The sequence below is a fragment of the Blennius ocellaris genome, assembly GCF_963422515.1.
Source record: "Blennius ocellaris genome assembly, chromosome: 24".
Classification (NCBI taxonomy): domain Eukaryota; kingdom Metazoa; phylum Chordata; class Actinopteri; order Blenniiformes; family Blenniidae; genus Blennius; species Blennius ocellaris.
In genome coordinates, this window is record NC_137673.1 from 16,098,876 (window position 1) to 16,125,721 (window position 26,846).

The window sequence follows — 26,846 nt, forward strand, 5'->3', positions numbered from 1 at the left end:
TAATGGTTTTAATATTCCAGCTACATCATTAAAAACCAGTAGTAGTGTGAGCATGGCGGTAATAACACCCGGCCTCGCTTCTATTGGAACGTCTCTCTCTGTTGTTTTACATCCATCCTCTGAGATCAGAGACGAAACTTTGCTTTAGCTGAAGAAATGCTAAAAAAAAAAAGTAAAAAAGTAAAAATACCAGGAAAAGCAATTGTATTGGCTGATTGTTATTGCGGTGACTGTCAAAATAAAAGTACCAAGTCCCAGGAGAGTATGGACTGGGAGTCGTGACTGAGGAAACACTGTTGGTCTCTACTGAGCATGTGCAGAACAACTCTTCACTGCAATCGTGTGGATCGTGTGCAATGGCAGCGTTTCCACTGGTTGCCGTGGAGACGGAGCGTCTCCGCTGCTCCGTCATTTTAACCAAGTTAAAGGGTGTGTCAAGTTACAAAAACAAAAACAAAAGGTTGTTTTTGCCTTTCGGAAAGTTGCACTTTGGTCCATTTCCATGGAGACAGACCCCCCCCCCCCGGAAAACGAACTTAAACGCTCTCTTCACATCTCCTGCAATTGCATTCCCGCCAAAATAAAGTGTTCCAGCGGAGGTGAACCGGTGTCCAGGCGGAGAAACAAGATGTTTGAGCAGGTCGGCTCTCAAAGTGAGAAAAGAGTGACGAGCTCATCACTTCCAGCAGCTTCTTGGTTTTCACCAGGAAAAGGAGGAGAGACTTTTACTTTCACATTGTCTGGAGTCTATTACCCCGCTACGTAGCGACCGGGCTGACGTCGCCCTGCCGTTGAGCAAGGCGCCAGCTGACAGGCAGGGACTGATCAAAGGGAGTTTTACATCATTCCAGGACTGACGCTGAACTGGTCGTCGCTTCAGCAGCACGGAGCTAAAATTAGAACGCGTCTGTCTTTCTCGCAGCTCGCCCTCCATCCTTCACTTCCTTTGTTCGTGACGGCGTGGGGGGGGGGGGGGGGGGGAGGGGGGGGGGGGGGGGGGGGCGAGGAGATTATTTTGTTTATTACACGGCGTTAAATCAGCGGCGAGAGGCTCCTTGAAAACCTCCAGACGCCCTCGTTACTGCCGCCCTACCAGCTCGCCCTACCACCCTACCAGTTCACCCCACCGCCTCGCCCCACCACGTCACCCCACCGCCCTCGCCCCACCGCCTCGCCCCACCACGTCACCCCACCGCCTCGCCCCACCGCCTCGCCCCACCACGTCACCCCAACCGCCTCGCCCCACCACGTCGCCCCACTGCCTCGCCCCACCACACCCCACCGCCTCGCCCCACTGCCTCGCCCCACCGCACCCCACCCTCTCGCCCCACCACGTCACCCCAACCGCCTCGCCCCACCACGGCACCCCACCGCCTCGCCCCACCACGTCACCCCCACCGCCTTGCCCCACCGCCTCGCCCCACCACGTCACCCCACCGCCTCGCCCCACCGCCTCACCCCACCACGTCACCCCACCGCCTCGCCCCACCACGTCACCCCACCGCCTCGCCCCACCGCACCCCACCGCCTCGCCCCACCACGTCACCCCCACCGCCTCGCCCCACCGCCTCACCCCACCACGTCACCCCACCCCCTCGCCCCACCGCCTCGCCCCACCACGTCACCCCCACCGCACCCCACCGCCTCGCCCCACCGCCTCGCCCCACCGCCTCACCCCACCACGTCACCCCACCCCCTCGCCCCACCGCGTCGCCCCACCACCTCACCCCACCGCCTCGCCCCACCACCTCACCCAACTTTTTTGAAAGCGCCGACTTTGAAAACGCAGCTTTCTGAAAAGGCCAAGACTCGGTCTCCGTGGAAACGGGGGGAACATTTTTTGGGGGGAAACACCAATATTTAGTCTCTTTTTGAAAAGAACAAGACTCGGTCTACTCGGTCTTGGAAACGGGAGAAAGCGCAACATTTTGAAAACGCCCGGGCTCCGTCTCCATGACGACGACGTGCACATGCTCAGCAGAGGGACCAGAATCTGGTGTGGCTTCATTACAAAACACCGTTTTCACCTGTTCAAATGAAAGGTCGCCGTGGCAACGGGGCCAAAGGCGCCGCCACACCCCAAACCTGCGCCGGCGGTCGCCGCGGCTCCCACGAGGCAGCGAGGAGCGTCGGCTCTGCTGATTGGACGGCCGGAGGAGAAGCTACGCTGCGTGGCTAATAGAATCTCTGCTTCCTGTCTGGGACAATAAAAGTAAAATGGCTGTCGGTGGAAATGAAGACGGTCTGATTGGATTCCTCCGGATTAATCCCTGGAGGAGCAACTACCTCACACACACACACACACACACACACACACACACACACACACACACACACACACACACACACACACACACACACACACACACACACACACACACACACACACACACACACACACACACACACACACACACACACACACACACACACACACACACACACACACACACACACACACACACAGAATTAGCAGCAGTGCTAATGAACGCGATGCTCTCTGCTCCATAAAGCAGGACGGCGTTGGCAGAGTGGAATACTAAACACTATAAAAACGCCATTTAGCCTCACAGAAACAAAGTTCCCCTCGTTATTCGCTGCGTGTTTTTAATAAGAGCTCCAGTAAACAAAATCACATTCTATATGGGATCGATCGGAATACATACGTGCGGCTGAACAAATTAAAAAAAATGTTTTTACGTGAATGTTTTTAAGTGTTTCTTCAGTTTCCGTGGGACAAAAGTGAATTAAAACTGATTTGTGAAATGTATAAAGCTGCGCCTCCTGTGATTTGGTTTTAAATGGATAGAAAGCTGGAACCAGATGTTTTTCAACCTCTATCTATCCATCTATATATATATGTATGTATGTATGTATGTATGTATATCAGGGGGTCAAAGTCATTTCAGCTGAGGGGCCACATCAACCTGATCTGACCTCTGAAGTCCAACATCACATATTAAACTGCAGATCTGGACAAACGTCAAAGTCTTTCCTTCTTTTGATTCTGTTGTAACTGCAGGAATGTGCCAGTCTCTTCTGAAATATACATTTTAAAACCCTCAGCCACCTTATCTGGTATCAGATTTTTATTCAGGATTCAAACAATTTGCCATCATATGGAACTTTTTTTTTTTGAGTTTACGTGTCGAAAGTATCACTTCACATAAATTGGACACCTTTATTGTGAAAGGTGTTGCGTCATGTGACCTCCACGGATGCATTAATTAATTCTGCCCAAAGGAGGTTTTCAATGTCATTTTTGCCGATTTAGTGTTTTTAGATCAGCGTCTGTCAGTTTTCATCTTTATACTTTAAAAACACAAAACTAAACCCCATGGCGGCCGGATCAGATCCTCTGGCGGGCCGTTCTGGCCCCCGGGCCACATGTTGGACACCCCTGGTATATATATCTAGATATTTGAATTGATAAACACCATTTCCCAGCTTCTGTTCTGAGCGTCACGTGTTCCAGCGAATGTATTTCCATGTCTGGAGCCCCCGGCTTCCTCCCGGCGAATCAACAGCCTCCTCTCGCCTCGCCGCCAAAACAAAGTGCATGTTTATGAAGGTTGTCGGGCGACTTCGTGCACGTTCTGTTCCAACGCCAGTCACAACAGAAGTGTGGCGGCGACCTTACTCTGGTTCTGATCGGTCCCAGTCTGACGACCAGGGACATTGAAAACAACAACAATTCCAAGGATGCGTTCAAGGCCAGCGTCTCGTTCCTCTCCAGTCTCACCTAATGGAGTGACAACGATGGCAACTGCTGCGCTGCAGTTTGTTCAACATCTTCAATTTGTGTCCCCCCCCCTCCCCCCTCTCCTCTTAAGCCCGCTTTCCCTCCTTTTATACCCTTCTTCTTTTAAGCTCCTCTTTTACTTGGCAACCATTTGCTCTACTTTTCCCCTCCAGTAAAAAAATACAAAATATCCCGAGTAAGACGGTGTTTGATGTGTTTTAGTCCAAACTCTTGTCTTGGCTGCTGCTGAACACCTGAAAAGATTGAAGGGATTTTTGATGTTCCTCTGGAGGCCACTGGATATTAGCCGTCCTTTCTTTCCTTTGACGGCGAAACTGAAAACCTTCACAACACGGAGCGTGACGATTCAGACAGAAGAGGGCCGCGCTTTAAAAAGAACCTTTTTATTTCCACTATTGGCGAAGTTGCATCCAAATGACATCCGTGACTAAACTGACGTCCACATTGCACCAATTTCCACTCTTGACACTTAATAAATCAGAAGGTCCAACACGTTTGAGTTCAAGAGCCACATGCAGCTATGTTAGTGGCCTGGTGCGGTAAAAAGTGCCATAACAACCTTGGAATTCTAAATGTAAGGCTTTTTTCTGTTCAGGTGCAAAGTCAATGTGATGAAAACGTCGATATTTTGGCAAAAAAGCAAACAATCCCTACTTAAAATGACAACAATCTCAACATAAAACCAATTTTACTGAAAACTTCTGGTGCAAAATACAGCGAAACTCAAAAACACCGTTGCATTGTGGGTGTTTTACAGCCCGACAGCGTGGCTTTGAGGCTAATGTCAGTTAAGGCATGTCTTCACGGTATCTCTCTCGTTACATCTGCTTATGGCTGCGCAAAAAAACATTGATTCAATTGATGTATTGAATTTGCAGCTAAAACAAAGATCTTTCCGTTCCGTTCTATCACTTCCATCGTCGCCGCTGCAGGTTTGATTCAACCTGTGTTAAAGTTTGAACTTGTTGAATGACGGAGCCTCATTCACTTTTATTTTTGTGGTTGTTTATATGAATTGTAACTCTGAGGACCATCAACAGCAATAAAGACGCTTTTGACATTATATCTGAGCGCTGCAGTTTTTAAACCCATTGAGGAAATTAAATAAAGTGAAAATCGAATCAAAACTTACATTTTTCCTAAAAAAAGCATTTTTTTATTACTACTACTACGGAATAAAAATCTGTTTCGTGGTTTGTCCGGATTCACGTTATAGTTTTAATGACATTTATGACGTACTGGGATGGAGTCTCCTGTAATTAACCCCCAAAGCAACAACCTGCAGAAAACTAGCGGCTCATAAACGCCTCCAGTGCAACGACGACACTCAAGTACGAGATGGAAGCGTTTTGTGCACATTCACTTCTGTCGGGAAAACTTTCCACACTTTGAGGCCAACTTCCTCCCTGCTGGACAAAACCACCACATCATCACCTCACTAATGACAATCTAACTTCGCTTGGTGTTCTTCTGCTTCTCCACAAACGGTTAATGGTGTGAGAATCATTTAGCCTTTCTGCCATCCCTCCCTCTTCCCATCCTCAGCCCTTCCTCTCCCTTTCTCCTGGTGGAGGGGGGGGGGGGGAGGAGGAGGAGGAGCAGGAGGAGGAGGAGGAGGAGGGGGAACAGGAGGAGGAGCAGGAGCAGGAGGAGGAGAGGAACTTTGCCTGCTGCTCCTCCAGCCACTCTCCCTCCTCTTCACAATCCCGTTGAGCTTCTCCTCATTCCCGCCACCTCCTCTCCTCCACTCGCTCCTCTATTCTTCCCCTGCCTCGTTCCGTCTCCGCGGCCGGCTAACGGAGCGTGAGATTGGCTAATTAACGGCTGCCTGTCGCCCGGCGAAGACAGCTGGGTGATTTGGTGAGAGTGGAGAGGAAGGGAGGAGAACGAGCCTCCGTGTGAAGCACAGGAAGTCAAAACATGGGATTCCAACGCTGTTCGGCGGCTGAACGTTTAAAGAAACAATGGCTGGGCGACTTCCACTCAGCTCGTTGACATTCTGTGACGAGGGCTGCTCGGCTAGTCCACGTTTAGTCGTGGTTACGATTTTAGATCCAGACGATCTCGGCATTCATAGAATCGAGGAAAAACCATCATGTGGCGTTTTCGTTGTGAGACGCGTATTTGGCTACACACAGGCTTTTCCGGTGCAGCCTCCACTGTCAGGCTTCCTCCACTGTCAGGCTTCCTCCACTGTCACGACTTCCTCCACTCTCAGTCAGCCTCCACTGTCAGGCTCCCTCCACTGTCAGACAGGAAATGACGACACATTTAACCAGAACGTGCAGGCGCTAGCTACTTAGCAGTAAGTTACTACTTTAAAATTTCCTGATAAAGTTGTGAATGTATGGTTTCCTGCGTGTGCTCACCGTTGTTATACCTGCTGTAAACTAACATATTGATGATGATAATAACACCAGTGGTTTAGGTTCCATGTCTTTTTAAAGCTAAGTCATGCTAACGGTGGCTACTAGCATGACTTAGCTTTAAGTACTGAGCCTCACAGGCCAAAGTATCAACATATCATGTAAAGCAACATGATTCGTTACTGCAGCTTATATTAGTATCTACAGTTATTTATTTATTCTTTTAAAAAGACTGAACGCAGTACAACAGTTTATTTTTTACTACTACATTACAGGACATGTTTATATATTCAACAGTTTTTTTAAACATGTTCAATAAATGATGTTCCAAAATCACAAACCTAATCGTGATTTCCATATAGCCCAAAGTAATGGTGAATATGATTTCCTCCATAATGGAGCAGCCCCAGTTGTGACCCTGTACAAACACAAGTGTTCACATGTTCTCTCCTAGAAAGTAAACAGCCCCCGACACGTTTGTGGTATTGGTGCGTATCTCCCCAAATCTCCGGTTGTGGCCAGCGTCAACATTCCCCCTGAAGATAACCCTCCTGAGACGCTCCTCACCCGGGACGCCATCGACTCCTCGCGGCTGAAAGCAGAGCGTCTGTGCACCAGAGGAACAAAGTTCAACTCCCAGGAGGGACGCCGCCGCCGCCGCCGTCACCAAAATACATTTCACAGGAATATCCATCACACTTTCAGTGGCCTTCAAAGCAATGTGGGGAACAATCACTGTAGTGGTGATGTCATCCAGCGACTGGGAGTCTGAACAACATGCCAGTCATTCCAGCGGTAAGGAAGGCTGCCAGGCATGCAGCAGCACGCCGACATCAACAACACGGGTCACAGGGAGAGAGCAGTGACTCCTCTTTGGATCAGCAGAGCAGCAACAACACGGGTCACAGGGAGAGAGCAGTGACTCCTCTTTGGATCAGCAGAGCAACAACAACACGGGTCACAGGGAGAGAGCAGTGACTCCTCTTTGGATCAGCAGGGCGACAACAACACGGGTCACAGGGAGAGAGCAGTGACTCCTCTTTGGATCAGCAGAGCAACAACAACACGGGTCACAGGGAGAGAGCAGTGACTCCTCTTTGGATCAGCAGAGCAACAACAACACGGGTCACAGGGAGAGAGCAGTGACTCCTCTTTGGATCAGCAGAGCGACAACAACACGGGTCACAGGGAGAGAGCAGTGACTCCTCTTTGGATCAGCAGGGCGACAACAACACGGGTCACAGGGAGAGAGCAGTGACTCCTCTTTGGATCAGCAGAGCAGCAACAACACGGGTCACAGGGAGAGAGCAGTGACTCCTCTTTGGATCAAGCTGCAGAGCGACAACAACACGGGTCACAGGGAGAGAGCAGTGACTCCTCTTTGGATCAGCAGAGCGACAACAACACGGGTCACAGGGAGAGAGCAGTGACTCCTCTTTGGATCAGCAGAGCAACAACAACACGGGTCACAGGGAGAGAGCAGTGACTCCTCTTTGGATCAGCAGAGCGACAACAACACGGGTCACAGGGAGAGAGCAGTGACTCCTCTTTGGATCAGCAGAGCAACAACAACACGGGTCACAGGGAGAGAGCAGTGACTCCTCTTTGGATCAGCAGAGCAGCAACAACACGGGTCACAGGGAGAGAGCAGTGACTCCTCTTTGGATCAGCAGAGCAGCAACAACACGGGTCACAGGGAGAGAGCAGTGACTCCTCTTTGGATCAGCAGAGCAGCAACAACACGGGTCACAGGAAGAGAGCAGTGACTCCTCTTTGGATCAGCAGAGCGACAACAACACGGGTCACAGGGAGAGAGCAGTGACTCCTCTTTGGATCAGCAGAGCAACAACAACACGGGTCACAGGGAGAGAGCAGTGACTCCTCTTTGGATCAGCAGAGCAACAACAACACGGGTCACAGGGAGAGAGCAGTGACTCCTCTTTGGATCAGCAGAGCAACAACAACACGGGTCACAGGGAGAGAGCAGTGACTCCTCTTTGGATCAGCAGAGCGACAACAACACGGGTCACAGGGAGAGAGCAGTGACTCCTCTTTGGATCAGCAGAGCAGCAACAACACGGGTCACAGGAAGAGAGCAGTGACTCCTCTTTGGATCAGCAGAGCGACAACAACACGGGTCACAGGGAGAGAGCAGTGACTCCTCTTTGGATCAGCAGAGCAACAACAACACGGGTCACAGGGAGAGAGCAGTGACTCCTCTTTGGATCAGCAGAGCAACAACAACACGGGTCACAGGGAGAGAGCAGTGACTCCTCTTTGGATCAGCAGAGCAACAACAACACGGGTCACAGGGAGAGAGCAGTGACTCCTCTTTGGATCAGCAGAGCAACAACAACACGGGTCACAGGGAGAGAGCAGTGACTCCTCTTTGGATCAGCAGAGCAACAACAACACGGGTCACAGGGAGAGAGCAGTGACTCCTCTTTGGATCAGCAGAGCAACAACAACACGGGTCACAGGGAGAGAGCAGTGACTCCTCTTTGGATCAGCAGAGCAGCAACAACACGGGTCACAGGGAGAGAGCAGTGACTCCTCTTTGGATCAGCAGAGCAACAACAACACGGGTCACAGGGAGAGAGCAGTGACTCCTCTTTGGATCAGCAGAGCGACAACAACACGGGTCACAGGGAGAGAGCAGTGACTCCTCTTTGGATCAGCAGAGCAGCAACAACACGGGTCACAGGGAGAGAGCAGTGACTCCTCTTTGGATCAGCAGAGCGACAACAACACGGGTCACAGGGAGAGAGCAGTGACTCCTCTTTGGATCAGCAGAGCAGCAACAACACGGGTCACAGGGAGAGAGCAGTGACTCCTCTTTGGATCAGCAGAGCAACAACAACACGGGTCACAGGGAGAGAGCAGTGACTCCTCTTTGGATCAAGCTGCAGGGCGAAGGACTGGATCTGGAGTGTGTGAGGTGGCAGACATGAGCCGGACCTCCAACCTCACCAACCTGCCGAGAAGAAGAGAGGAGACGGACCTCACCTCCTGTCCGGGGCCAGAAACACCCACAATGCAACAGTACTAAGTAAAACACAACAGAGAGGCCGAGTATTTAAACGTATTTAAAAGAAATGAAAGCGTCTATATTTCCACCAAACTCAACAATAAATGTTAAGCGAGAGCCACTTCTCCTGAAACCCTTTGCTGCAAAATCCTCCTCCTTTAACTCCTAAATGATCAAAGCCTAGCCTGGACATTTTAGAATTGCTATTCCAGTTCTCTATATATGTGAAAATATGTGGCGGAACTTTGAGCGCAGGCTCGGCCACAACACAAAAACTTGCAATAGGTCCATCGGTATCGGTTGATGATGACTAAGAGTTTTGGTTTTTTCACCTCACGGCATGAGAACGGTACGGCGCTTAATAAAGAGAAAAGTGAGACGTGATCACGTGAAGAGGGGCGTGTTCCACATACACAATGAATGGGAATTGGGAAATGGACAGATCCTGACTGACGCCCAGACGCATCCGGACTCCAGACTAATACCCAGAGTTTCAGAAACCGTTTGGAGGCCTGACTCAGCCCACAGTCAAGATGATGAGCGGCTGAATAAGCAGTGAGGGATAATCAGGAATGCACGTCGTAAAACAAGAAGAAGAAGAAAAAGCAAGCCGCGACAGGAGAGACGTTTCCCTCCGAGGAATGTAGGAGAACATAAACACGGCGTTGCTCAACCTGCACCTCCCTCCTCTCAGAGTGGAGCTTCACACTGACTCACTAAGGTGAGGACTCGTCAGCAGGTGTGACTTCCTGCAGCAGGTAACAAGAGGAATCACACCCTGAAATAAACACGACGCGTCCCAATCAGCTCGTTCTCTTGATGGAGTTCGTTTGAATCCGCTGCAACAGGAAAGGAGTCAGAGAGCGTGAATGTAGAAGGTCAAGTTGAGAATGAAGCGAGTCGCCAGAGAGGGAGGTGGAGGCGGAGGTGGAGGTGGAGGTGGAGGTGGAGGTGGAGGTGGAGGCGGAGGTGGAGGTGGAGGTGGAGGTGGAGGCGGAGGTGGAGGTGGAGGTGAGGAAGCGCCTTGGCTGGTTGCCCAGCGGACACACACCTTTGTTGACACACTGATACCGGCTGAACAGCCTGACGTTTACCTGCCGTGCCTCACCAACACACTCGTCACAGCTGGAGTCTCAGGCCACGCCCACACGACTCCGTCCACACACGTCACCATGAACGCAAGGACATGTTGGGCTTTTCTATTTTCACTGTAAACGCACATAGGGATGACTGTACTGTATTTAAAACTGTTTAAAAAAAAAAATACTTTCATCTCTAATAATCATAAATAAAAAAGGTTCCAGAGCATGTAGTACACATGCCAGGCCTGAAGGGGTGCTGTGACTCACCAAACACACCTAGAACCTGGAAGACGATGTGGAGCACGTAGACCGGGGGGGGCCACACTTTTCCAGCCTGCTACTTATAAAACCACCAAGTCACAGTGATCTACCCACTACAAAAATACAAAACATATATTTATTTTCAAATATATTGAGGATTCTTTATATGTACACTGTATAATGATGTACCTTGCAAAACCGTACGAGCCAATATTGTGCAACACGACATAATTAACTAGGAACATTGTAATTACCTGAGTTTACTTTGATGTTACTTTGATCTTTGGTATTGTGACGGTCAACTGGCAGACGAGACAAACGCACTTCGAAAATGACATCGTGAAAAACTGTCCACCTCCCATTCCTCATGAAAGTGACTCGTCTTCGTCTTCTCACTTAGTTCAGCCCCCCCACTCGTGTTTGGGGGGCTTCAAATTAGCGGTGACTCGCTGACTAGCTTGTTAGCTTCGCCACACTTAGCTTCGTTGTTTGCGCGTGTGCGTCGACCTGAAGGTCAGAAACATTCAGCCGTCATCTGACGCTGCGTTCGATTGTACTCATAGTTCGGAAAGTTAAATTAGTTTCTATAGTCTAGTTTTTTCTAATGTCATGCGCTCTACTATTACGACCTTTGATCCACTGGTAGATCGCGATCGACGTGTTGAAGCACCCCTGATGTAGAAGTTGTAAAGTAGACTCCTGTCATAGACTTCTATATCACTGAGTGGTATAGATCTACGCTCCTGCAGCGCCACCTGGTGCGTGTTGTGGTTCTCGAGGGTCATGGCGAGGAGAGGCGTGTCCATTACGTCAGCTCTTTTCCTCAGATGATCGTCTGCTACATTCACATCTCAAACCCCGAGCCGGGGTTTTAGAATCCCCCCAATTGTGTCAGTCAGTGTGAAGGCAGAGCGATGAAGGAGCCAGATGTTCAGCCCAGAGCGGGTCTACCTGATCGCCCTGCCACCGCCCAGCCCGACCCAAACCGCCGACGGTGATTAGTCGGCGGTAATTAAATATAAAATGGTCTATTTAGAGCCACTGCTACACGCCTCACCCTCCCACACGCCTCGCCTCGCCCTCCCACACGCCTCGCCCCCCCACACGCCTCACCCTCCCACACCCCTCGCCCTCCCACACGCCTCGCCCTCCCACACGCCTCACCCTCCCACACGCCTCACCCTCCCACACGGCGCGTCCCTTGTGAAAACTCAGCTGCGGCGCGGCGGCGCACGCTCTCCCGGCGGCGCAGCGAGCGCACGGCGCCACCACGCTCCTGCTAACGTATGGGCATACATTACATTACACACACACACACACACACAGGGTGTGTTATCAGCTCACTGCACAGACGTGATCTAGAAACCACATGTTGGAGTGCAGAGGAGGAGGAGGAGGAGGAGGAGGAGGTGGAGGTGGAGGAGGAGGAGGAGGGGGAGGGGGATGTGACAGATGGAGAGAGGGAGGTGGTGAGTTATGCATGACATCATGCGACACGTTGAAGACGAGGAGTTTGGAGCGATAACGAAGCTGAGACGGGGGAGAAATGCATGATGGATGTATGTTTGAAGTGAGGGAGAAGAGGAGGAAGAGGAGGAAGAGGAGGAGGCGCGGCTCTCATCTACGGGGAGTTTTAAGTGATGCAACGCAGCCTGTGCATTCGCCTGTGCATTCGCACAAATACTGTGCGGCGAGCACGATTTATATTTCACGACCTTTTAGTGTAAACTGAGTCTTCGTAGGGCTGCAGGGTTTGTTTTTTCTTCTTCTTTCTTTATTCTCACAAAAACATTCATTTTAGTCCAGGGCTCCGTTTTTACGCGACAACGTTTCAACTGAAACCACTCGTGTGCTAGCAGTCAGCTAGCAGTGGGCTAGCAGTCGGCTAGCAGTGGGCTAGCAGTGGGCTAGCAGTGGGCTAGCAGTGGGCTAGCAGTCAGCTAGCAGTGGGCTAGCAGTGGGCTAGCAGTGGGCTAGCAGTCGGCTAGCAGTCAGCTAGCAGTGGGCTAGCAGTCGGCTAGCAGTCGGCTAGCAGTGGGCTAGCAGTGGGCTAACGGCAGCGTCAGCCCCGACTGACGGCTCAGCGACAATGGAGGAAAGATCTGACCTCCCCGGGAGGTGCTGGAATAAATAAACAAATAAATAAATAAATAAAATAAGAAAACAAAAATAAGTTCAAATGAGATCCCAAAAAAAATTTAAAATTTAAAATAAGATCAAATAAGATGAAATAAAATAACATAAAATAAAATAAACATAAAAACGAATGTGGACAAAAACAACCTTCGCCACGTTCTCGTAGGTAAAAAGCTGGTGTCCAGGACCGGCCACTAGTGGGTGCTGTTGGCAAGACGCTCTAAACATGAGCAATGGGAGAACACGGATATTGTTCGACCGTTGCTACGGTGACAGTCAAAGTCCACGGCTGGAAACATAAACTGTCTGACTCTGATGACAGGATCTCAGGCGACACTCCTGGATTTATGACAACAGGACGTACATTCCAAAACAAACACTGCATTTCTACAAAATGGATCATTTCACTTTATTTTGATAATTAGCTTAAGAATTCCATAATATAATTTGCTTTACTCATCATCCATTCATTATTTTGTTTATTCCATTATTGTGTTTATTTGTATTTTTAGTGTTGGTTTTCTGTAATGTTATCAGTGTTTATCAGACAATTTATACACACACACATATACAAATGTAAATACGCATTCACACACATATTCTCCTCTCCCTCTCGCCCAATAATATTCCTCCTCTTGGACAGAAATGGCAAATATATTTTTAATGACTTCACAATTCTTTTTTTTGTTGCTCCTTTCTATGTTACCACACTATTTCCTTTCTCCTCTGTTTCCTCCATAAACACAACCGAGTCACACTTAGTGTTTCATTTACAAGCACGCACACACACACGCACTCGCACACGCACGCACACACACACGCACACACACACATTATGTAAATAGTATTTGAGGCAGCACTCGTTTGTATTACTTTTGTATATAGAATGTATTGTTCATCATCACATGGAATTGTTTACCGTTTGGTTTATCTGCATTACCCTAAATAAAAAATAAATAAATAGATCTACGGCTCCACTGAGCATGTGCAGAACAACCATCTACCACAGCACATGACCAGTAGCATTTCCGTTGAGTCTGAACAAACCAAATGCAAAAATCAAATTGCAAACTTTTAAACATTAAGATACGACGACACCTAAAGGTGTAAAACTAAAGAATACAATTGACTTCCAGGACACTTGTTGGTTTGTGTTCAGTATTATGAACACTCTTTGCTTTCTAGTTGGGCAACAATTGTCTCCACTCGTCTTTTAGCGTCACGTTTTAGTCGTTTTAGTCGTTTTAGTCGTGCAGGGAATTGATGTGTTTTTTTTACAATTCCACTTAATAATTTGGTTCTTGATTCTCATTTGGAAATGAAACATGCAGAAGTATTTCCTCCCTTTGATGAAATATCCCCTTTGCAGTGGCGGCAATGTGTTTTGAAATTACAACCCCCCCCACCCCCCCCAAATGGTCCCTTCTGCATCTGATCTGGAAGCACTGCTACAACTGTCCATGAAACTAAATTGTAAAAAAAAAAAAAAGGGTAGAAAAATGTATTTTAAGCACACAGATCCCGTTTGGAGATGTTCTACTCTTCATCAGCGTGTTTCACATTCGCCGTTTGAACCACTAGCATGAAGAACAACCCAACGAGAGCAGCCGCGGATGAAAGATTCAACTTGTGTTTACCTGCAGCTTTCACTTTTTAACAATGTTTTTAAATCTTTCTGATGGAACGAACCACAATGTGGTTCCATTAACCTCAAGAGGGACGTGAAGAGAACCGAGCCGAGGAGCGTTATCTTCTGCTGCGCGAAAAGGAAAACATTCTCAAGCTAATTCACTCAAGGATGGTGAAACAACGTGTGTGTGTGTGTGTGTGTGTGTGTGTGTGTGTGTGTGTGTGTGTGTGTGTGAGTGTGTAACTGGACACGGTCACCCGAGTTGTGATGGTTCACGTGAGTGTGTGAGTCGTACCAGTCTTGGGCGATGACCCGGACACGCCCAGCGAACACGCCATCTTGGCCGTCTCCCAGGGAAAGACGCTGCTGGTGTCCGACTGGATGTGGATGGAGAAGGACGGGCCTGCAAACACAAACAAGCTGAACACGCCGTGGAAGGAGAAGGACACAAACAAGCTGAACACGCCGTGGAAGGAGAAGGACACAAACAAGCTGAACACGCCGTGGAAGGAGAAGGACACAAACAAGCTGAACACGCCGTGGAAGGAGAAGGACACAAACAAGCTGAACACGCCGTGGAAGGAGAAGGACACAAACAAGCTGAACACGCCGTGGAAGGAGAAGGACACAAACAAGCTGAACACGCCGTGGAAGGAGAAGGACACAAACAAGCTGAACACGCCGTGGAAGGAGAAGGACACAAACAAGCTGAACACGCCGTGGAAGGAGAAGGACACAAACAAGCTGAACACGCCGTGGAAGGAGAAGGACACAAACAAGCTGAACACGCCGTGGAAGGAGAAGGACACAAACAAGCTGAACACGCCGTGGAAGGAGAAGGACACAAACAAGCTGAACACGCCGTGGAAGGAGAAGGACACAAACAAGCTGAACACGCCGTGGAAGGAGAAGGACACAAACAAGCTGAACACGCCGTGGAAGGAGAAGGACACAAACAAGCTGAACACGCCGTGGAAGGAGAAGGACACAAACAAGCTGAACACGCCGTGGAAGGAGAAGGACACAAACAAGCTGAACACGCCGTGGAAGGAGAAGGACACAAACAAGCTGAACACGCCGTGGAAGGAGAAGGACACAAACAAGCTGAACACGCCGTGGAAGGAGAAGGACACAAACAAGCTGAACACGCCGTGGAAGGAGAAGGACACAAACAAGCTGAACACGCCGTGGAAGGAGAAGGACACAAACAAGCTGAACACGCCGTGGAAGGAGAAGGACACAAACAAGCTGAACACGCCGTGGAAGGAGAAGGACACAAACAAGCTGAACACGCCGTGGAAGGAGAAGGACACAAACAAGCTGAACACGCCGTGGAAGGAGAAGGACACAAACAAGCTGAACACGCCGTGGAAGGAGAAGGACACAAACAAGCTGAACACGCCGTGGAAGGAGAAGGACACAAACAAGCTGAACACGCCGTGGAAGGAGAAGGACACAAACAAGCTGAACACGCCGTGGAAGGAGAAGGAAACAAACAAGCTGAACACGCCGTGGAAGGAGAAGGACACAAACAAGCTGAACACGCCGTGGAAGGAGAAGGACACAAACAAGCTGAACACGACGTGGAAGGAGAAGGACACAAACAAGCTGAACACGCCGTGGAAGGAGAAGGACACAAACAAGCTGAACACGACGTGGAAGGAGAAGGACACAAACAAGCTGAACACGCCGTGGAAGGAGAAGGACACAAACAAGCTGAACACGACGTGGAAGGAGAAGGACACAAACAAGCTGAACACGCCGTGGAAGGAGAAGGACACAAACAAGCTGAACACGCCGTGGAAGGAGAAGGACACAAACAAGCTGAACACGACGTGGAAGGAGAAGGACACAAACAAGCTGAACACGCCGTGGAAGGAGAAGGACACAAACAAGCTGAACACGACGTGGAAGGAGAAGGACACAAACAAGCTGAACACGCCGTGGAAGGAGAAGGAAACAAACAAGCTGAACACGCCGTGGAAGGAGAAGGACACAAACAAGCTGAACACGCCGTGGAAGGAGAAGGAAACAAACAAGCTGAACACGCCGTGGAAGGAGAAGGACACAAACAAGCTGAACACGCCGTGGAAGGAGAAGGACACAAACAAGCTGAACACGCCGTGGAAGGAGAAGGACACAAACAAGCTGAACACGCCGTGGAAGGAGAAGGACACAAACAAGCTGAACACGCCGTGGAAGGAGAAGGACACAAACAAGCTGAACACGCCGTGGAAGGAGAAGGACACAAACAAGCTGAACACGCCGTGGAAGGAGAAGGACACAAACAAGCTGAACACGCCGTGGAAGGAGAAGGACACAAACAAGCTGAACACGCCGTGGAAGGAGAAGGACACAAACAAGCTGAACACGCCGTGGAAGGAGAAGGACACAAACAAGCTGAACACGCCGTGGAAGGAGAAGGACACAAACAAGCTGAACACGCCGTGGAAGGAGAAGGAAACAAACAAGCTGAACACGCCGTGGAAGGAGAAGGACACAAACAAGCTGAACACGCCGTGGAAGGAGAAGGACACAAACAAGCTGAACACGACGTGGAAGGAGAAGGACACAAACAAGCTGAACACGCCGTGGAAGGAGAAGGACACAAACAAGCTGAACACGACGTGGAAGGAGAAGGACACAAACAAGCTGAACACGCCGTGGAAGGAGAAGGACACAAACAAGCTGAACACGACGTGGAAGGAGAAGGACACAAACAAGCTGAACACGCCGTGGAAGGAGAAGGACACAAACAAGCTGAACACGCCGTGGAAGGAGAAGGACACAAACAAGCTGAACACGACGTGGAAGGAGAAGGACACAAACAAGCTGAACACGCCGTGGAAGGAGAAGGACACAAACAAGCTGAACACGACGTGGAAGGAGAAGGACACAAACAAGCTGAACACGCCGTGGAAGGAGAAGGAAACAAACAAGCTGAACACGCCGTGGAAGGAGAAGGACACAAACAAGCTGAACACGCCGTGGAAGGAGAAGGAAACAAACAAGCTGAACACGCCGTGGAAGGAGAAGGACACAAACAAGCTGAACACGCCGTGGAAGGAGAAGGACACAAACAAGCTGAACACGCCGTGGAAGGAGAAGGACACAAACAAGCTGAACACGCCGTGGAAGGAGAAGGAAACAAACAAGCTGAACACGCCGTGGAAGGAGAAGGACACAAACAAGCTGAACACGCCGTGGAAGGAGAAGGACACAAACAAGCTGAACACGCCGTGGAAGGAGAAGGACCGGCCTGCAAACACAAACAAGCTGAACACGCCGTGGAAGGAGAAGGACACAAACAAGCTGAACACGCCGTGGAAGGAGAAGGACACAAACAAGCTGAACACGCCGTGGCCATCCCTGGAGGGGCAGCAGTGGACGAAGAGCTGGGAGGGAAAGGCTGCCTTACGCACATTGTTTAACTGACGGGACTACCTTCAGCCCAGGAGGCGGCACGCCCAGGAAAGTCTCAGTGGTCCCCCCCCCAACCCCCCACCCCCCCAACCCCCCCGCCCAAACTCTCTCCTGCATCATTCAAAGTGTGTGCAGATGGCGTGCTGATTCATTAGCCTTTAATTCCTTGAGATATGTCAAACCTTGCTTGGAGGTTCAGGATTGGGAGACGGTTTGAAGCTCAGATCAGATCAAAGCACCAAGACAGTCGTACAAATTCCATAGAAAACTGATTGTTGTTTGAACCAAACTTCTCGATATGTGTCTAATGACCGTCACTACTTCAGCGTCGACTTTAGCTTGAACTCAGCTCTTTTCGCCCAAATACCGGCGACTGGCTTCCAGTTAGCATGACCGCCCAGGAACCAGCACCCTGATTGGTCAATCATGACCAGGCTTTTGAAAGGTGGCCTCTGATTGGTTCGTAATCCTCTGGGTTCCAATGCCCAGGCACAGCGGAGCGACTTGGACACAGTTTCTTTCCAAAATGCTGATGAATTAAGTTAAATTGTGTATATATTACTTTTAAAAAGCCAAATCTACACGTCACAATGTAGTATTTAGTCCCCAGAATGTATTAGAATGCACCATTCAATCTTTTTTATCCTTCTCTTACACACATACCGAAAACTCCACAGGATTTTGGTCAATTATGGCCCAAATGTTCACATTTTCTAGAGCAAATTCATCCAAAGGAGTAATTTTAATTCACCTCAAATGTGTGTCTCAGAATCCCACATTCAACACTACTTGCAACTAAAATGAGCTCCATGTTGAGATTGTTGTCATTTTCCATACAAATTGTGAAAATAGACATTTTCTGCACCACAACAAAGACAAACTGTAAAGTTTGAAGTTAAAGGTCATCATGGCACCATTTGACCGTTCCGGACCACGAGATGTGGAGACTGTTCTACATCCCTACAATAAGTGACCAAGCGCCACTGCCTTGATAATGAACACGTTCGTGAGTGAAAGAGTGATCTTTCTGATTAAACGTTAGATTAAAAAAAGCCTTGACAAATCTTATTCTCATATGTGGTGGGAAATGTGAACGACTTTGTTTAATGTAAGTGTGATTACTATTTGACGTATGAAATCTAAGTTGACCAGTTTGGGAGTGCAGTGATGAGTGAGCCGCAGTTCAAACTCCACCAGAGTGTGGAAAAGCAGCAAGGCGAGCAGCGAACAGTCATTGTACTGTACTTTCAAAAGCCGTGCCTCACAACATTTGTTCTGACAGTTCCGCCTGAAAGCTGCGTAACTCCGCCGTCACATGTCAGCTCCTGTATAATAAATGCAGCGCGCCGCGGAGATATGATGAAGCGTGGACACATTTCAAAGTGGGGAAACACTCCTGATTGAAAGGTCTCATATGAACGGTCTTCTTGCTCAGCCTTACTCGCCTTGCCTCCACTCCACTCCTCTTCCATTAAATATAATAAGACCACGGCGTGGGCGGAGTCATCGCTGTATATGTATTAATAATATGACAAAACCTGGATTGTCACGATTGTGCTTCACTATCTGGTGTTTCGGTTTCACTGGTGCCCGTGTCAACTGGTGACTTCTGCCGCCGGCCGCTAGCAGCAGCTGACGTTGAAACAAGACAAACAAGTACAAACACTTTCATCTTTAATGAAACGCAGTGAAATGGCGTTTGCCAGGACAGCTGGGAGTTTCGGACGGGATTTTAACATCTGCTGTGAAAAAGGTCACCAGTCAACAGGGAAACCAGTTTATCTCCAACACCGTGGCTCGTAGACCTCCTGATACTCGTAGCGTGTCGCTGCATCGAGCTCCTGAATGCTCCGGTCGCCGCCTAACAAACAAAACGCCTGCACTGATGCTCCACGGGGTTGATTTCTGTGCCTCCATCTCTGTCGGTGAGCGTTTTTGTTGGGATCGGTTAAAATAAAAATTAAAAAAGAAGACGGTGATGGCGGCTCGTCTTCTGACTCATCTGTGTCGTGACGCCACATTTTCTACTCGACTCATCTCACTTGGAAGCAGCTAGTGCTGGTGGGAACGCACCGATGTTATACAGCTTTCAATCATTTCCCTTTGGATCCTTTGTGTCTATAAACGTTGCAGACCAGACCAGCTGCAACCAGAAACAAAGACAAGCTCGATCACGTCTGTGAATATATTACTTACTTTGACCAGATGCTTTGTTAGTTGCTACCAAGCAGCTAGCGGTAGCTACTGCTAACTGTCAGGGGAACAGTTTTACATATTGTACTGAATTTATTCAGCTCTGCGTGGAACTTTGTATTTTTTAAAGCATCCCATCACACATCTTGTGTTGAGTCTCTCCTGGTATTAATTACTCTTACATGTCATTCAAGGACACAAACTTAGCAACAGTCGTTCAGCTACGTTAGCCGCAGTGCTAATGCGACAGAGACATTTTAACAGGCCATCAAGCCAAATAAACCTACACAGGAAAAACCTTTTAAAATTCTAACAAGCCACAAATACAGTCATGCTTCTTGTCAGTCATGAAACAACGGAGGACTCTCGCTAAAAGACATTTTGGCTCCATCTCAAACTTCTCAAATTTCAAGAAAATGGTGCTTTGTTGTTTTTATTTCCCTCCTCACAACAACAAGAAGTGCTTAAATATTAATGTACCGTCTTTGATTTCACTGTTGTCACAACAGAAAGTGAGCCTCTGACAGCTCCAAAACCAACCTCACTCAAACTTCCCAAAATAAAAATGTCAACAAAAAATAAATAAATAAATAAAAACAGAGGCTCATTAGCTTCCAAGCGGAGCGATGAGGAAGCATTACCGCCACGTTTAATGATCAAACTGTGTCACATCCGCCACACACTTTCTTTTGGTGACTAGTTTTAATATCCACCCCACTGATTTTGGTGAGAAAATAAAAAGTCTCTTAATGTGAAAGCACAGCTTATTTGATCCAACAAGGAAAAGGAGGTCATGGCACAATGGGTATAGAGGAAGTGTGAACCACAGCCTGAAGACGCAGTGTTGTGACCACGAACGTTCCAATCTGGCCGTACAGTCACTTAAAGCTGAATTATTGAGCGGGGAAATGTGGCGGTGAGACTTTGTGGATTTCCACACGGTGAAGCACCGCGGTGCGGCGGCGACGCCGCAACACGTCTGAAACATTCAACGTGCAGCTGGAACGCTGGGAGACCTGCCAGTTGGTGGGCGCGCTGGAAAACCTGCTTCCCTACCCCAAGGCGAGGAGACCGGCTTCTAGGGGGGGGGGGGGGGGGCTCTACGTGGGGTCAGCTGAAAATGTTCAACTTCTCTTGAACACTTGAAAGATTCCACACACACACACACACACAAGAGTGGAGAAAGAAAAGAGAGGCGGCGGTGCAACTGGCTGATTGGCCAAAGGGCTTCACTTTGAAGAGAGAGAGAGAGAGAGAGAGAGCGAGAGAGAGAGAGAGAGAGAGAGAGAGAGAGAGAGAGAGAGAGAGAGAGAGAGAAAGAGAGAGAGAGAGAGAGAGAGAGAGAAAGAGAGAGAGAGAGAGAGAGAAAGAGAGAGAGCGAGAGCGAGAGAGAGAGAGAGAGGGCGAGAGCGAGAGCGAGAGAGAGAGAAGAGAGAGGGCGAGGGAGGACGGGGGAGGGAAAAAAAAAATGGAACGTTGAGCCACGCGGAGAGAAAGAAGAAGTAATGCTCAAGGGCTCCTGCCTCCCCCCCCCCCCTCCTCCCCCGAGAGGGCCTTCAGTTTATCTTCTACTTGGCGCTAAGCTGCCGTCTTTCTTCTTTCACTCCCTCCATCCTTCCTCCATCCTCCAGCGTCCCTCCATCCTCCAGCGTCCCTCCATCCTCCAGCGTTCCTCCATCCTTCAGCGTCCCTCCATCCTCCAGCGTCCCTCCATCCTTCAGCGTTCCTCCATCCTTCAGCGTCCCTCCATCCTCCAGCGTTCCTCCATCCTCCAGCGTCCCTCCATCCTCCCAGCGTCCCTCCATCCTCCAGCGTCCCTCCATCCTTCAGCGTCCCTCCATCCTTCAGCGTCCCTCCATCCTCCAGCGTTCCTCCATCCTTCAGCGTTCCTCCATCCTCCAGCGTCCCTCCATCCTCCAGCGTCCTCTCCATCCTTCAGCGTTCCTCCATCCTTCAGCGTCCCTCCATCCTCCAGAGTCCCTCCATCCTTCCTCCATCCTTCAGCGTTCCTCCATCCTCCAGCGTTCCTCCATCCTCCAGAGTCCCTCCATCCTCCAGAGTCCCTCCAGCGTTCCTCCATCCTTCAGCGTTCCTCCATCCTCCAGCGTTCCTCCATCCTCCAGAGTCCCTCCATCCTCCAGAGTCCCTCCAGCGTTCCTCCATCCTTCAGCGTTCCTCCATCCTCCAGCGTTCCTCCATCCTCCAGAGTCCCTCCATCCTCCAGAGTCCCTCCAGCGTTCCTCCATCCTTCAGCGTCCCTCCATCCTCCAGAGTCCCTCCATCCTTCAGCGTCCCTCCATCCTCCAGAGTCCCTCCATCCTTCCTCCATCCTCCAGCGTTCCTCCATCTTCAGCGCTCCTCCATCCTCCAGCATCCCTCCATCCTCCAGCGCTCCTCCATCCTTCATCGTCCCTCCATCCTTCAGCGTTCCTCCATCCTCCAGCGTCCCTCCATCCTCCAGCGTCCCTCCATCCTTCAGCGTTCCTCCATCCTTCAGCGTCCCTCCATCCTCCAGAGTCCCTCCATCCTTCCTCCATCCTCCAGCGTCCCTCCATCCTCCAGCGTTCCTCCATCCTTCCTCCATCCTTCAGCGTCCCTCCATCCTCCAGCGTTCCTCCATCCTCCAGAGTCCCTCCATCCTTCCTCCATCCTTCAGCGTCCCTCCATCCTCCGGCGCTCCTCCATCCTCCGGCGTCCCTCCATCCTCCGGCGTCCCTCCATCCTCCGGCGTCCCTCCATCCTCCGGCGTCCCTCCATCCTCCGGCGCTCCCTCCATCCTCCGGCGTCCCTCCATCCTCCGGCGTCCCTCCATCCTCCGGCGTCCCTCCATCCTCCGGCGTCCCTCCATCCTCCGGCGTCCCCCCATCCTCCGGCGTCCCTCCCATCCTCCGGCGTCCCTCCATCCTCCGGCGTCCCTCCATCCTCCGGCGTCCCTCCATCCTCCGGCGTCCTCCATCCTCCGGCGTTCCTCCATCCTCCGGCGTTCCTCCATCCTTCGGCGTTCCTCCATCCTTCGGCGTCCCTCCATCCTTCGGCGTCCTCCATCCTTCGGCGTCCCTCCATCCTTCGGCGTCCCTCCATCCTTCGGCGTTCCTCCATCCTTCGGCGTCCCTCCATCCTTCAGCGTTCCTCCATCCTTCAGCGTCCCTCCATCCTTCAGCGTTCCTCCATCCTTCAGCGTTCCTCCATCAGGCCTCAGAGGATTTGAAACGCTGCATCGTGCAGAACGCCACTACTGAAGACGTCCCAACCTGAAGTTCTGCTCCACGTATGGAGGAATCGAAGAAACCTGAGGATTCTAGCCACAACGTGTGTGTGTGTGTGTGTGTGTGTGTGTGTGTGTGTGTGTGTGTGTGTGTGTGTGTGTGTGTGTGTGTGTGTGTGTGTGTGTGTGTGTGTGTGTGTGTGTGTGTGTGTGTGTGTGTGTGTGTGTGTGTTGTGGGATCATTGTGTCCCGGCACTTCCTGTTTGTCTAATTGTGGCTCCCTATTCACAGCATTTATCTTTGCAAAGCAACGACTAAAGAAAGCGACACTTGACCCCCGACCTTTTCACACAAACCCCCCCCCCCCCCCCCCCCCCCCTCATCTTTACTTCCTCATTTCTCCACCTTTCTTTTATCTGCACTATAATTGCCGCCCTCTTTCTCCTCTCCTTCCTGTTTTTGCCCACTTTTCCACTCTTCATCTCACCCTTCTGCTCTCCTCCTCCCCCCGGTCCACTTCAGGACCCCCCCCCCCCTCCACAGCCCCATCAAAGACAGTTAGATAGGGCCAGTGTCTGGGTGGGGCGTCGGAGGGCTGAAGGTGCGAGCTGCAGGTTATCGGGGGAGCTTCCTGTTGCCCGTCAGTAAGAGCGTGTGGGCGGAGCTTCATCCTCCACAGCAGAGCAGCTCCGTACGTCTAACAGTAGACGTTCCCTCCCAGCGTTGGTACGGGACTCACCGTTCTCCTGGAAGTTGATCCGGACTTTATTGGACTCGGAGCTGGTGGCCTTGGTCCAGGTCTGGCCCCGGCTGCTGCTTGGTCCACGCCGTGATGTCACACCAGTAGTAGCCTCGGTTCGGACAGCTGGACGCCGGCCAGGCGGAAGCGGAACTCCGCTGGGCCGGATTTGGTCAACACCAGATTGTCTCTGAGGCGGCAAGAAAGACGGACACGTCAAAGGAAGGGCGTTGGGGGGAGGGAGGGAGGGGGGGGGGGGGGGGGGGTTATCGGGTGGGTACCTCCTGTTGGGGTCGGTGGCTCCGCCGTGCTGCAGCACGTTATCCGGACTCAGGGTCATGATGGTCCTCACGTTGCCCTCCAGGCTCTCCTGTGATTGGACGAGAACGGAGTACCCTGCCTCGCCGAGGTTGTCCGCACTCACCGCGCAGCTCATCTCGAAGGTGGCCCCCGCCCACCGAGGCCTCGCGGATCCGCTTGGCCGCCACGTTCAGAGACGGACCTGGAAAAGGCAATCAATCAAGGGGGTTTGGGGAAGGAGGGTGGGGGGAGGGGGAACCCCCCGACAGGAAGTGATCAGCGATTAAACCGTAGAAGCTTGTCTGATTGAATCCAGACGGACACTGGCGCTGTGGTGACATCATGGCTCAATTAGCTAGATTGAGGTTACAGAGTTCAGCTGGAGGAGAGAGCGAGCCCAACAAGTAGGGCCTTGTTGGGTTTCCTGTGAAGTCTGAGAAGCACATTAGAGCTCATTCATGAAAACTGTGCCGCGGGTTCTACGAGAGCCCCCCAGTGTTTTCATGTCTAACGTTTGAGAATGAAGCATTCTTACGTTTGGCGTCCCATCGCACGACCAGCGGCGAGCTCTTCACCTCGGCGGTCTTCACCGCGCCCCCGTGGCTGCTCACGCTCCAGGCGGACACCGTGCAGGCGTACTGGCCCATGTCCACGTCCTGCGGCGGGGAATGGAAGCGGTTACTTTAGCCTGCCGCCACGTCCACCTGCACCGGTTGGAAGCCGAGGACCGGGAGGCGCTGCCACCTGCGTGCGGAGGATCCGCAGTCTGAAGGTGTTGGGGTGGACTCTGCTCAGGGACAGGGCGCCGCTCTTCAGCCGGTCGGCGTACATGGAGCCGGACAGCAAGTTACCGCCGCCGTCCAGCGACGCAATGGGATGTGGAGTTTGAGCGCCGGCCCCGGTACCTGGCGGGGATTGGGATTGGGATTGGATTGGGATTAAGTCTCGCCTCACTGCACTTGTCCTGGTTTGTTTCCGGGTCCACGTACCAGGAAGTGGCGTGTGCTCCCAGTCGACGCCCAGACGGCCGCCAGGTGACATCTGGGTGACGTTGGTCACGTGGCAGACCAGCTCAGTGGGGTCAGAGGTCATCTGGGGGTGGACGCTGGCCTCGAGGTTCAAGGCGAAGCTTGGTTTCTGGAACGACAGAGAGAAAGATCTTCATTTGGCTCAAATGGAAACAGGCTAAACTGTTTGGCGACTGATATATCACCTTTAAATCATTAAGGTGAAAAAACATGGTTAATCCCCGAGATTACCTCGATGTGAGAAAATCCTGTCATGGCAGGTACAGTAAAGATTTACTGAAAACATTTGGCTCCTTCATGGACGACATGACAGATCCCGTACCCAATAAAGCACATTTGTTATTATTCTTTTTTTTTTTTTTTTTTTTTTTTTAAATAGGACACAGTCATCTGCAAATGTGCCGATCAATCGGAGCCCTACAACAAAGCTTTGTCCAGAATTGTACGGCACAGTCCCTGACCTGAACTTGACCCAGCAGTGTGGAACCAGCAGGTGCCTGCGGACCTGGAGTCCCAACGCACTGGTCCAATAATGAACACTGGAGAAATCCTCCCGCGAGGAAGAAAGACTTGAGCCTCCAGCGTGGAAATCCACACAGTACAGATGTTAGTGTTCCTTATATATGTTCCTTTGTCTCTTTGCAGAAGAAGAGGTCAAACATTAAATGATCCCAGCGATGAAGAAGGATGAAACTCGTCCTCTGCGTCTGGACGACTGAACAATCCCTGCCTCCCAGCGGGGGTCACTGCCGACACGGGCCAGGACCAACGCCCAGTGGTTCCTCAAGTAGGAGGACGCCACCAAGCCAGGCGGCCTGCAGACAAGACCCGCGGTGACTCGCCGTCCACGTTGTGAGGCGAGATGTGTATCAGTGTGTAGGTGGAGGGGGGGGGGGTCCTCAGTCAGACATCCAGATTGCACCTTTAACACGCCAATGAGCAGGAAACACAGATTCCCACCTGCTGAACAACCTCATATCCTAAACACACACACTCACACACACACACACACACACAACTCACTCACACACACACACACACACACACTCACTCACACACACACACACACACACACTCACGTCACACACACACACTCACTCACACACACACACTCACTCACACACACACTCAGAGCATTAGCAAGTAATCCAAGGCACATGCTGCCAGCCAACCGACACACAAGGCCCCCCCAGCCCCCCCCCCGCCCCACCCCCCCCCCCCCCCCAAAAAAAAAAAATGCTAAAAATACAAGGACACGCATGTGTGTTTGGCCGAGGAGGTGGTTTGCGTGATGTCAGTTGGACGTCACACACACACACGCTCGTTGACCATGCACACACACCAGCTCTTGACACACACACACACAGCTCAGAGACACACACACACACACACACACACACACACACACACAACACACACACACACACACACACACACACACACACACACACACACACACACACACACACACACACACAACACACACACACACACACACACACACACACACAGTTTGATCAATGAGAATGCGAGGAGAGACCCTCTCTGCCAGCTCGCCTCTCGCGGCTCTCCGTCGTCTGCAACCCTGGGGCTTTATTTAGTGGAGCGGCACACCACCAGGTCCAGGAGCTCCTGGGTCCAGGTTCTCTATGGTCCTGGGTCCAGGTCTCTCTATGGACCTGGGTCCAGGTC

General features: G+C 50.9%; 1 protein-coding gene across 1 annotated transcript in view; it reads right to left on the reverse strand.

Moving 5' to 3' along the window:
* Positions 1-26,131, reverse strand: part of LOC308147546 (prostaglandin F2 receptor negative regulator-like) — a gene marked incomplete at its 5' end in the record, with an annotated part of 32,600 nt that extends 6,469 nt beyond the window's left edge. The window contains 11 exon segments of the mRNA XM_080519758.1: positions 14,562-14,669; positions 23,827-23,893; positions 23,895-23,942; positions 23,944-24,016; positions 24,108-24,277; positions 24,279-24,328; positions 24,662-24,782; positions 24,871-25,031; positions 25,116-25,263; positions 25,885-25,969; positions 26,115-26,131. Of these exon segments, the coding sequence (XP_080375884.1) occupies positions 14,562-14,669; positions 23,827-23,893; positions 23,895-23,942; positions 23,944-24,016; positions 24,108-24,277; positions 24,279-24,328; positions 24,662-24,782; positions 24,871-25,031; positions 25,116-25,263; positions 25,885-25,969; positions 26,115-26,131 (1,048 nt within the window).
* Positions 26,132-26,846: the final 715 nt, after the last annotated feature.